Source organism: Rhizophagus irregularis, chromosome 3 (assembly GCF_026210795.1).
Source record: "Rhizophagus irregularis chromosome 3, complete sequence".
NCBI lineage: Eukaryota > Fungi > Glomeromycota > Glomeromycetes > Glomerales > Glomeraceae > Rhizophagus > Rhizophagus irregularis.
Window position 1 is genome coordinate 4792109 of NC_089431.1, and position 13191 is coordinate 4805299.

The following is a 13191-nucleotide window of genomic DNA, read 5'->3' on the forward strand; positions in this document are numbered from 1 at the left end:
TAAGAATTAATATAGATTATCAAAATATGCCAGATGAATTATTTAAATCAGAAATAGATAATTTAAAAGTGAATAAAGTAGAAGAAAATTATACGAGTAGCAGATTATTTACAAGTAAAATTCACAACTTTGGAAATCTACCTGAACCGAGAAATGCAACAGAAGGTATAAGTGTATTAATGAATGTATTTATTTTACAATACATTATTAATGTTATCTTTTATTATAATAGAAGAACAAGAAGGTACTATAACTGGCTAAATAATAATTTTTACCATTTTTTGGTTACTATAATAATTTAGTTTTTGAAATACTTAATTTTACTATTAATAGTGTTTCATAGTAAATTGTATGATTTTAACATTCCTAACAATAGTAAGTACATTACAGCGTTGAATTATTACATAATGATGTTTAATAATTGATATTTATTTTAGTTAGCGATTTTAATGGATCAAATAAGCAGTATAGTAAGAAATTATCAAGTATAATTAATAAATATTTTAAAGGTGATTTGTTTGAAATAATAGATTAAATATTAAATCTATTTCTATGTTCTTAATTTTAGGTGATAGTGAAAAATTACCCAAAGAATTTATAAAGTTACAAATAAATTCAAATAGTAAGTAAATAAGTGAAATAAAAATATTCATTGTATCAGTTTCATTTATTAAATAACGTGACTTTTATTTAAAAATAATATGACGAAAAGAAATAATTCAACAACAAATGAAAAGGAAAGATATTGATATTGATGGTAAGCAAAAAAAGTAAAAATTATTTTGTCAATATATTTAATATTTAATGTAGCTTTAAATTAAAAATTTAGATGATGAAAAAGAAATAATTCAACAAAAAATGAAAAGACAAAATATTGGTGATATTTATGGTATGCGAATTTTTAATTTAATTTTTATATTATTTTTTAATTAATTTATTTATTTCTTACAGATGATGACGAAGTATATAATAATCCAAATCTTCATTCAAAAGAACAAGATGAACTGGAAATTCCTGATGGTAAGTTCTTAATTAATTAGTCGCTTTAAAAAGAAATCTTATTTATTTTACCAATTTGTTAATTTTTTATCTTTAGATGGATTTTGAATAATCATTTAACAATGTTTTTTTTTATATATTAAATTATTATCATTTATTTATTTATTATTTTTTTTATCTTGGATTACATAAACACTAAGACTAGATAGAGTAGTAAATGTTTTACAAAATTCTTAGTTTGCAATATAAATAATTTTAATAAATTTATTCAAATTATTAAATGATCTCATGAAAGTATAACAAGATAATGTACACACGTTCTATATTAAAAAATTTGTTTTAATTTTTTACAATAACCTCTTATTAATTCCAAAAAATTTATTATATATATTTGCATGATATATGATAAAATACATAATTCTCATAATAAATTTTTATTGTAACTTACTTGATGCATCAAAATTCTTTTCATATAGCATAAAAGTAGGAACTTCAATTTGCTCAAACAGCCGCTTTAATAAGGTTAAGCTGTTTCAAGAAAAAGAACTTAAACGTACTAGCATTAATAAAAAAAAATACAAAAAAAAATAGAACATTATAAAACAATTTTTATTGTAAAATCAGTTTTCTATATTTAACATATAATTTCATAATATTACTATATTTAATGCTTATATAATTAAAATACTTATATATATCTTAGAAATTCCATAACATAAATGAAGACAAATTAAAACTTATACATAAAATAATAAAATATATAAATTAATTAAATGAATATTGAGCTATTCCTCGAATAAAGTCCAATAATGGTCTTCTTTATTAGAGAATTTTGTCATCTCACATTATTTATGAGTGGTAAAAAACGATTCAAACAATAAATAAAAAAATCAACATTTTATTATATTCAAATTACATAACATTTCTTTTATGTGTATATTAATAAAATTCTATAATTGTGACTATGTTATTTTCACAATAAAAACTATTAAATATTAAATTAATAAAATTATGGCTATGTTATCGATTATCAAATTACAGTAAATAATTAAAATTCGGTGAAATGATTTTCGGTGAGATTGAAACAGCCCTGTCAATGAAATGAAATGATTTTCGGGGAGTTGATTTTCGGTGAAATAGTCCTGTCGGTGAAATAGCCCTGTTGGTGAAATTAATGATTTTCGGTGAGATGATTTTCGATAAAATAACCCTGTCGGTGAAATAGCCCTGTCGATGACGGAAATTAAATGATTTTCGGTGAAATGACTGTCGGTAAGTTGATTGTTGCCCTATAAGAAATATGTATACGGAAAGGATACGTTTTGTATACATTTTATGTACGTTTCTATAGATTCCGTATACAAATTCCGTATATTTAATAAGCAATTCATTTTTGAACATTTTTTAAAAAAACTGATGTATACGAAATGTATACGGAAAAATTAATCATACGGAATGTATACGGAATTTTTAAACTTAATATTTTTAGAAAATAATTTTACAAAAATCTCGTATCATAACACGAGATCACGTGATTGTTTATTGTTTTGTTATGATACGTTTTTTGTTTTTATATAAACCCTTACTTTGATGAGTTTGATCTTCCGATCTTCCTTTCTGTCTTTCCCTTCCTTCTCTTTTCTCTTGTCTTATTTTTGTTATTTTTTCTAAATTTTTCTTCTTTTTTCGTCACCCCCCCTTTTAAAAAAAAATTTTTTTTTCGTACTTCACTTTAAATTTTTTTTTTTCATCACTCTCTCCTTTAAAAAAAAATTGTTTTTCGTCACTCCCTTAAAAAAAAAATTTTTTTTTTGATTTTATTCTTTTATTCCCACTCTTCTTTTTTTTTAAAAAAAATTTTCTTCTTTCTATTTCTATTTCCTCTTTATAAAAAATTTTTATTTTTCTAACTTTGACGTTCTCCCTTTAAAAAAAAAATTTTTTTTAACTTTCCTAACTTCGTTAATCTCTTTTTAAAAAAATATTTTTTTTGATTTATTCTTTATTCCCCTTTCTTTTTTATTTATATTTATCTCTTTTTTTATTTCATAGGCCAGCAGATTTTTTTTTGTGAGAAGACTCAGTTTCTTTTTTCTTTTTTGTAGATCAGTTTGGGAGTCCTTTCCTTTCAATGTCGGACAACTTCCGACAACCTTTTTTCCGACATACCCTTTACCCGACAACGATTACCCGACAAGACATATTCCCGAATGAACATTTTACCGACATGACACATTCCCTAATGGACATTATACCGACATTCTAGTTTTCCCGACATGACATTATCCCGACAACATATATCCTGACAGACATTTTCCCGACATGTTGAAAATGATTACGAAAAGTAATTTATTACTGCTGTAATAATGTATCATGTTTATAAATATAAATATAATTCTCTTACATCTACCACAACCAAAAATTTCAAAAAAGATTAAATTTGTAAGGAAACAATTTATTTATCTAATATAAAATTTGGAATTATACGATATAAAAAAATGTTAAATCATTGAAAAAACTGTTTTAAATGAAATAATTAGTAATAGCTTTATTTAAAAATAGATAATTTCATTGCTATAAAGTTAATTTTTTCCACAATGATTAATTGAATTCATATAAAATCCGATAATAAAAGATTTCCATAAAGGGAAATCAGTATTTTTGTCTTACGAAATAGAAACTGCATAATAATAACGATCTTTTAATTTTAGGAATTGTTTTATAAATAATTTATTATGTGATTATGGGAAGAAATTTGATTGGATTTATTTATACTTTTTTTATCTCTACTTCAAAATTTACAGATTTTCAGATTTTTGGAATTTTTCACTTATCCATTTTTTGCAACTAAAATAAATTTTTGTAGGTACGCAACGGGTTGCTGCTAGTGATTTTGTTATAAAAATTTGCGCACTATGAAAATGAAATATACAGTATACATGAAATTGCGAATTTTTATTAAAATAAATATGAATAAACAAATAATAAAAATTTTCTCCATATGTTTTATCTTAAATAATTGGGAAATCACTTTTTTTTAATCAGGAAAATGTCTGTCGGGATATGATGTTGTCGGGATAATGTCATGTCGGGAAAAATAGCATGTCGGTATAATGTCCATTAGGGAATGTGTCATGTCGGTAAAATGTTCATTCGGGAATATGTCTTGTCGGGTAATCGTTGTCGGGCAAAGGGTATATCGGGAAAAAGGTTGTCGGGAAATCGTGGTGTAACCGTTCAAATTTTCTTTTTTTTTTGTAAGTTGGGTTCAGATTCTTTTCTTTTCGTAGGTTATTTCGGTTTTGTTGCTTCAGAGTCTTCTTTTTTTGTAGGTCAGTTTTGGATTTATTTTGTTGTTTTAGTTTCTTTTTCATCAGATGCTTCATAATTCTTTTCATTTATGTAGGTCAGACATTCTGGAGTTCTCTTTCTTTTTTTGTAGGAATACTGACCTTTGGTGACTTGGACGATTGCAGATACTATATGAAGGGGGTTTTGTTTCCAATTAAGTTAGACGTTCTTATGTTTCTTTTTTTGTTTTTTTTAGGTTGTTTGACTCTAAATGAACCTGAACTTATAGATAATTTTGGTTGCAATAGGTGGTTTTAATAAGGAGGAATTTTCATAATGTATTTGTATTTTGTTTGATTTTATCACGAAATTTATACGATTTGGTCACTGAATTTACTATTTGTATTACAGTTTACTATAATTATATTTACATAAATCTAATTTTACTTTATTAAATTAAATAAAAAATAAAAAATAGTGATCAAATCATGTAAATTCCATATGAATTCCGTGCAAATTCCGTATCCAAACCATATTTTTAGTGATACGGAATTGTGCATTTTTCCGTATCCTATTATGATACGTTATTTCTAAGGAAAAAAATCGTATAAAAACTTTATAAAAAACGTATCCAATTTTTTTATAGGGTTGGTGAAATGATTTTCAGTGAAATAGTATATTTAACTTATTTAAGTGTGCCCTTGTAAATCCCAATTCATTCGTAGTACTAAATTTATAAAATTTTACCATTTTTTCAATGAATTATTAAAAATAGATAAATAATTAAAATTCTACGGAAAAATTCATTCATCGGAATAGTAACTTATTTGATCTGCAAAAATCAATTTCCGATTAAATAAAAAAAATTCCCATAGATAATTTGTAACCTTATTGTTTTTACTAATATGTAATCAATTTTAAAGTGTCTCACAAGCATCGATTATCGAATTTTTTAAGATTTTATCATAGACGGTCAACCTGACGTTTCTGATTTTAGAGAAATGATCAGCGCTTGTAAATTACAATTCCTATTCACAAATAATAATGTTCTCATTGTAAAATCAATATTTTTCTTATTAATACGTCGCAAAAATCGTTTAAGTTGATCTACAGTATATTTATTTGGCATATTTCAGGGGTCATGTTACATAAATCATAATACATATTCAAAAAAGGAAATAAAATTGTCTATTGTGACAGGACTAAAACAAATTTTGTTAGTTTAGTACGGTAAATAGTCCTTTCGCTAACTCTTCGGACAATTAAATATTTTTCTTAAAATGTAAAGATTTTTAAAATATTTCGCAAAAAATTAATGTTTAATATATACTTAATAATACTTTACAATATTTAATGAATTATTATTAATGTTATTTAATTAAAAAAATATATATAAGTTTTTTTGCTTTATAATTTTTTTCATACAAAGGTATAATTTTTCTTTTTATTTTTAATATACTGATTAACCATTCTTATCAGCGAAATGAACTCACTATCGGTAAGTGAAATAATTATCGGTGAAATAGACTGAACCCTATAACAATCAATTGAATAAAATGAAAATAAACATGATGCTACCATATTGTTATCTAGTCAATTAACGCAATTCTGTGGAAAAAAAAAGATAGTTTGGGCTTCCATATTTTTTTTATCGGAATTTGATCTGCAAAATCAATTTCCGAATAATTAATTAAAATCAGCCTTTTGTAGTTATTATAGATCGGCAAATTCTAATAGTAATTTTTTCTCGCAGATCAAAATTTATTAATGAAAGAATGAAGGAAATAAAGGAAATGATTTTGTACATCATAGCTTAATAAAATGTATAAAATATGATCTATCCTGATACTATTCTGACAACGACAAAGTTATCTCATCTTTTTACAAAAAAACAACTTAAAGCACTTTTATTTTCACATTTATTTTCCCCGTCTTTTGCATCAATAATGAGAATATCGTTTGCTCAATCGTGTAAATTACACACTTTCTTATTATACACTTTCTTTTTGGTTGCAATAGCAACCATAATTATGGGAGTGCCTCTAGAGAATGCGCTTATGACTAAGCGAGCCGAGATACAATTGACAGTACCCGGATGTCCCACCGGCTACGTATATAAAGCCTCCCTTTGCGACGAAATTAATAGATTGATGGTATTTTGTGAAAATTCTCAAAACCCAGATGATGTCCAAGTAGTATATAATGATTGTGGACCAGATGAAACTTGCATTGAACATTATTACGCCATCGAATCTGATCTAGACGTTCCACATGCAACGTGTATTGATAATGAACATCGGGTCAGAAAATGGGATAATTTTGGTGAACCCGCTAAAGAAACCTGTTCACCGGAAAGGGGTTACGACATTGAATCAACTGATATGGAGATTGCAGTAACGATATATGCAAATGATGGAAAACCGATACAAGTAAATATAATTGTTGCGTATAAGAATGGTGTAGAAATTTCTACGGTCTACGATCAGCACAATTACACCAGTGTGATCCGAAACTATAGTGATGAAAAAATTAAATACTGCTTCACTACAGGATCAGATAACAAGGTAACAGCTTATGCAGCTGGTTGGGATATAGAAAATAAAACTTTTTTGTTGGATTCTAAAAGTTGAAAATATATATTTCTTTTTTAATGAATTTTTTGTTACAAATACAAAAAAAATTATAGAAAAAAAATATATATATATATACCAGAAAAAATTTATTTAGAGCGAAATGATTATAAGAATATCATTTATTAAATTCTTTAAAAATGAATATGTATTTTCTTTATCAATTATTATTTATTAATTTAATTCGATATTTAAATAAAATTAACCTAAAATTAGTTTTAGAAATATTTTTATCATTAAGGATCGTTGAAGTCAAAATTGAATTTTAAAATAAAATTATTAATAATTGCTAACCTTACTAACATTGAAGGTTTTTATTTAACAAATTAACGGAACCATACTAAAAAAATATATATTTATTATAAAACTAATTATTATAAAATTAATAAACGGACGGATTAAATTACTTTGCATATTTTAATACATGACTTGTCGCTTCGCATATCGATGAACTTAAACCATATGGTAATTGTGCATACAAATAATATTCTGAAAATAAGTCATTTTTATTGGCGTAAATAATTACGTCATTCTTCTAGTATATAATTTTTTGTTCTCTTTTAAAGTAAAAATTAAATGGTGATCTTAAATACGATTCGATACAATCATAAATTTTGTAAATTTATTGTAGAGTGTAATAAAATAGCAACAAAGACCATCGACCCGGCTTACTTTACTGACAACACGCGGCGTGATGTAGGTCGTAATGTGGGCCAGGTGATTAATTTTCACATACTGTGTTATCAGTGAAATTTTTGTTGGCTTTCAGTGAAATGAGGAGATCGATGCTCAAAATCCCAACGATCAGAATCCCGTTATAAACACAAGCCCGACGCTCACAACCCTTGTCAAATCATAATTTCGAAAGTTCAAATCCTGACACTCATTATCTTTTTTTTTTTATTTTTACATTATTTTTTTTAGACGTAATAATTTTGTAATACTTTGTAACGATTATTATTTCTATTAATATCAAATATAATAATGATTTTTTAAAATATTTCGCAAAAATTAACGTCTTTATTTTAAAATTATTTTTATTAATATTTAATTTTAATAATCATACTTCGCAAATTTAATTTATTAATGTTAATAGTTAAAAACAAAAAAAAAAACTTGCTTATATTAAATAAAAATGTAATGTTTTGCTTATAAAGATATTAAATTTTTTGCTGATTAGAATTTAATAATCATTTTTTATTCATGAGGATATTAAGTGACGGGATAATAATGAGTGTCTGGATTTTGAAATTTCGAGATTATGAATTTTCATTATCATAATGGGATTCTGATCGTCAAGATTTCATTTTTCTTTGTTCGAGAAAGGATAAATTAGATCGTGATTCTATGTCAAATGTAAAAAAGGGGCGAAAATAAATTAAGTAAATAAGATATATTTTCACAATTTCGCCAAGACATCTCCGTAGTTAAGATAAAATCCCCCTACCAACATATGTTTATGTGTATTTTTTTTAAATTGAAAATTTCGCACGCATTACTGCCATTTTTAATTATTTATTTTAAAAAACATTCGACATATTACAAATAATTACGTGGTTTATGATCGAAAAAGTTAATCTATCAATATGCTTTAAAATAAATATTCTATAAAAGACTAGGCTAATTATTAATATATTATTTAATACGAAACTGTTTGATAATATGATTTTGATTACGATATTGGCTATATATAATTATGACATTAACTCAAAATTAAAGTGTATGACTAATTCGAAATAATTCATTCGATAATTCGATACCATAAGTATAGGAACATAATTAGAGTATTAAAAATAAACGTGTATTAAATTTAAAAAAAATATTATAAAGTTTGTTTCACAAAGCTTATCTGTTTGGTATATTTATTGTAATATAGGAAATATAAATAAATTTTTATTTCTTACATCTAACACAGTACTGAAAATTGTTTCCAGAAAGAAATAAAGCAATGAAACGCAAATTAGAATTTCTCGACTTTCACAAAAATTACTAAAATTACAAAATGTTTCGAAATTACTACACCCCTCGCTCTTAACCATCGTCAAAATTATGTAAGAAATTGCTATAATACTTTTAATGTGCAATCCCATCATACATCGAATGAAAGAGTTACCAAATAAATGAAGTATTATACACACATAAGGATAGCATCTATATCTATATAATCTACAGTATATAATCTATATAATCTATCTTCTATATAATTAAAAAAAATGTGTTTGTGTGACTAACGTTTAGATTAGCCTGTATAAATTAATTTTGAATTGCTGATCCATGTTCTTTATAGTTAAGACTCGCTTTATCGGCAAGTCATTTTGTATATCTAAATATCTAATCCAATTCCGGTTAATGAAATTTTAATCGGAATTTTTTAAATACTTTTTTTTTTTGGTTTTTTTCCAGCCGATCTAAATTTTTTTTTCCCTTTTCCTTTTTCGGTTTGGTTTTTTCTTTCAAACCGAATTTTTTTTTCCCAAATACATTCTTTCACTATTTAGGTTTGAATCGATGATCAGATCAAATGTTGCGGCGCCACAGCAATTGTAATAATATTATTTTTTTTGTATCAAACTCAATAAAAAAAAAATTTGTCTGACGTTTGGATTAGTCTCCGTATAAATAATTTGATAATTAAAACCCGTGACATGCCTCAGCCTGATCAATTCCAATCAACTAATCCAATTTCAGTTAATAAATTTTTACCTTAATCGAAATTTTTTTCTTTGATTATTAATTTTTTTTTTTTCAAATATTTTAACTTTTTTTGGTTCCTTTTTTTTAAAATTTTTCAAACCGAAAAAAATTTTTTCTCCCTTTTCTTTCAGGCCTGAAAATTTGTTTTTTCTCATTCTTTTCCCGTTTAGGTTTAATTTTTTTCCCAAACCGAAAAAATTATATTTTTTTTTTATTAAATAATCCCATTGTTTTGGTCTTTTAAGACCAATTTTTTTTTTCACTCTCTTGGATCGGATTATTGTCCTTTTTTTTCCAGAATTTTTTTCGTACTTATTTTTTTTTCGGTTTCCTTTTTTTTCAGAAATTTCCCTTTTTTTTAAACTGATTTCTTTCTTTATCCTTTTTCTTCCCCCCCAAATTTTTTTAAAATTTATTTTTATTATTAAATAAAAAATAAAATATTATATTAAATATATTTACAAAATTATTATTTTTTTAAAAAAAATCAATATAACACAGATATAGGAAAATTGACCGACGTTGATAGAAAGATGAGTAAGATTTTTTCAATTAAATTGAACACTGGATAAATAGTTTGGTTTTTCAAATTCCAATTAATCAATTATAAAATATGTAAAAATATCATTTTTTTTTTGAAGAAATTGTTAATTTAATAATAGATTATTATAACCAAATCCATATCCAAAATTCTCTAAATAACTACCAGATTTTTGAATAAAGATTTTAATTCTGTTTAGTTAAATTAAGTACCAAAAGAATAATAATAAATGAAATGAATAGATTCTAATACATTTGATTATTCAAATATTTTTTTAAGTTGGTTATAAGTCTAAGATTGACGTAATATAAAATAAGAAATAATTATAAAGTTTATAATTAATAAAAAATTAATCAAAAAAATGAGGGTGAATGAAAAAATAAGGAGGTAAAAGGGAATAAAAGAAACGAAGGGGGAGTGAGGGAGAAATGAAATGGAGCAAAGGAGAGTGAAAGAAACAAAAGGAACGAAAAAGATCAAGTGGGAATGAAAAAATGAAAAGAATGGAGGGGGACGAAACAAAGGGAATAAAAAAATGAAAGGAACAAAGGGTAGTGTAAAGAGAAGTGGGAATGGAAAAAAAATGAAAATGACAAAGGATAGTGTAAAAGAACAAAAAAGATGAGGTGGGAATGGAATAAAAATGAAAGGAATGAAGGGTAGTGTAAAGGAATGAAAAAGATGAAGGAACGAAAAGGAAATAAAAAACAATGGAAAAAATGAAGGAAAGGAAGAATAAAAAGAGCAAAAGAGATGAAGAGACAAAAAGAAAACAAAAAAGTGGAGAAGAGACGAAATGAGATAAACAGGGGGACTAAGTAAAAAACAAAACCCATAAAACTAAAAGAAGAAATAAAGTTAGTAGGGAATGGAAATTACATGTAATAAATAAAAAAATAAAAAACATACCTTAGGCTGGGCAAAAAAAAAATTTAAATTCTCGTTATTATTATTATTATTATTGACATGAATTTGATAATGAAAGAAACAAGAATACTGAAAATGAAGAAATCATTAACGAAGAACCATCCAGCGAGAATTCCAGCAAACATTCTAATAAAGAAAAGTCTGGTGAAGTATTTGCTGAAAAATCTAACGATTTTGGTCATTACTAATATTTGTCTAATATAATTCATTTATTACTAATTTATTATTTCATTTTTTTTTCATTTTTACAATTATTATTGTTCTTATAAAGTAAGACGTTCAAAGATTTTGAAAACCTGCCAAATTTACATGTTAACCTACATTTGATACAACATGCTAAAACTACACAACTTTATTGAATATACCGGTGTAGGGACGAAAGAGATGCATATGGTGCACAGAATTTTCAAGAATATCATGCCACAGACAAACCGTAAAAAGATGGAGTTGTATTTGCCAAAGCGCGATACAACGTTATTTGCAGTGCGTCATTTATTCAATAGAGGTATCAATAGTCATCTTTTCTCTATGAATAATACCTTAATAAATAACCTTCCTAAAATGGCTGATAGATGGTTGATTTAAGTCTTTAGATTTTAATGATGATATAAGTGAAGGTTTGATTTAAGATTTATATTAATTAATTAATTATTTTTGAATTTTATTTTAATTAGTATTTTTAAATAGTACATTCACTGGATGAACGTTTCTCAAAGATAACCTTGAAGAAGTGCATATCAAGAAAGGCAATGAAATTTTGCCGAATGATACTGACTTTCATATAGAATTGGCAATATCGCACTAAGATATGGATTATTATTTAGCAATTTTTGAAAATTTATATCAGTTCTATGAATATACATGTTTTTTGGCAGAAGAAAATGATACTAAAGTCTTGCATCACCTACATATTGGTGAAGTTGTCACCATAGTTGATGGCGAAACTTTTGCAATCATTCAGTTTTAGCCAAAACAGCAACCAACAGTTCAGTTTCGTTTCTGTTGATGGATTTGAATGCCCTGTGTTCAAGCTCCAGTCTACAAATGGACAATGACGTATCTTTCCTATAAGCGTGATTCGTACAAGTACTACACATTTTATTCATTATTGTAATGGAAATGGGAATGAATGCATCGATGGTCACAATTTCAAAACAAAATGTATATACGAAATCTTTACTTTATTAAAGATGCCTAATATGTATTTATATATGCTTTATTTTATTTATGAATGTCATCAGGAAATTTTTACAGGTGATATATAGCGATATATATCACTTTATCGATATATATCCCATTTATTTATAAAATGTGATATATATCGATAATAATCACACTCGTCGATTATTAATGATGTGATTAAATCAACAACTATCATCACTAACGATTATTATTATTATCTTATGGTAAAATAACGTTAGATTATTTATTGTATTAAATAACTTTATATTATTTATTGTTAGATAACGTTAAATTACTTTATTGTTAAATGTGGTTCAGTTTTATTATCATATCAATAAAATACATTTGAAATCTATGCTAAATCTATACTAAATTCTATACTAAAACTATACAAATCTATTATGGTATATCTAATCGGATCCCATTGAAATTCCATGCACCAAAAGATTTACCAAAAAAGAAAGGTCAATTTCAGACCCGTCTATGAAAAAAGAAATTTTGAAACATTAATAAACGTTTCATTATTGTAAAAAAAAAAAAATAATAATAAGGAAAACCCACCCACCGAATCCCAAAGTGTCCAAAGACCAGGCGTCTAATAAAAAAGAGAAAATTCATAGTGTCAGTATAGAATAAATAAATTAAGACAGAAAAAAAAGCTTTTACCGAAAACTGATATCTTGCTTCCAAGGAACTGACCTAATAAGAAAAAGAATAGTTAGAAATCATTCGTTAAAATAAAAAAAATTAAATGAAAAAATAATAAACCTACAGAATTGCCGCTAAAAACTGGAAAAAAAGAAAATAACGAACCTTAATAATCGTTTTGTTAAAAAATATTTTTTTAAAATAAAAAACCCGATATCTACCTTGAAATCTGATGAACCTGATCACATAAAAAAAAAAGAAAATAACGAAACATTAATG

The 13191-nt window shown here is 25.3% G+C and overlaps 2 protein-coding genes across 2 annotated transcripts; both read left to right on the top strand.

The window, feature by feature from the left end:
• Positions 1-210: 210 nt before the first annotated feature.
• On the top strand, positions 211-1107 carry OCT59_021177 (uncharacterized protein; the record flags this gene model as incomplete). Its single annotated transcript, XM_066149682.1, has 8 exons — positions 211-244; positions 334-375; positions 438-470; positions 569-622; positions 713-757; positions 830-889; positions 952-1020; positions 1097-1107. 8 exons carry the CDS (start codon positions 211-213, stop codon positions 1105-1107), a joined length of 348 nt encoding a protein of 115 aa, XP_065990566.1.
• A 5015-nt stretch (positions 1108-6122) lies between these two features.
• OCT59_021178 (uncharacterized protein) lies at positions 6123-6920 on the top strand (the record flags this gene model as incomplete). The annotated part of the gene is made up of 1 exon (XM_025333625.2): positions 6123-6920. One exon carries the CDS (start codon positions 6123-6125, stop codon positions 6918-6920), a length of 798 nt encoding a protein of 265 aa, XP_025170675.2.
• Positions 6921-13191: the final 6271 nt, after the last annotated feature.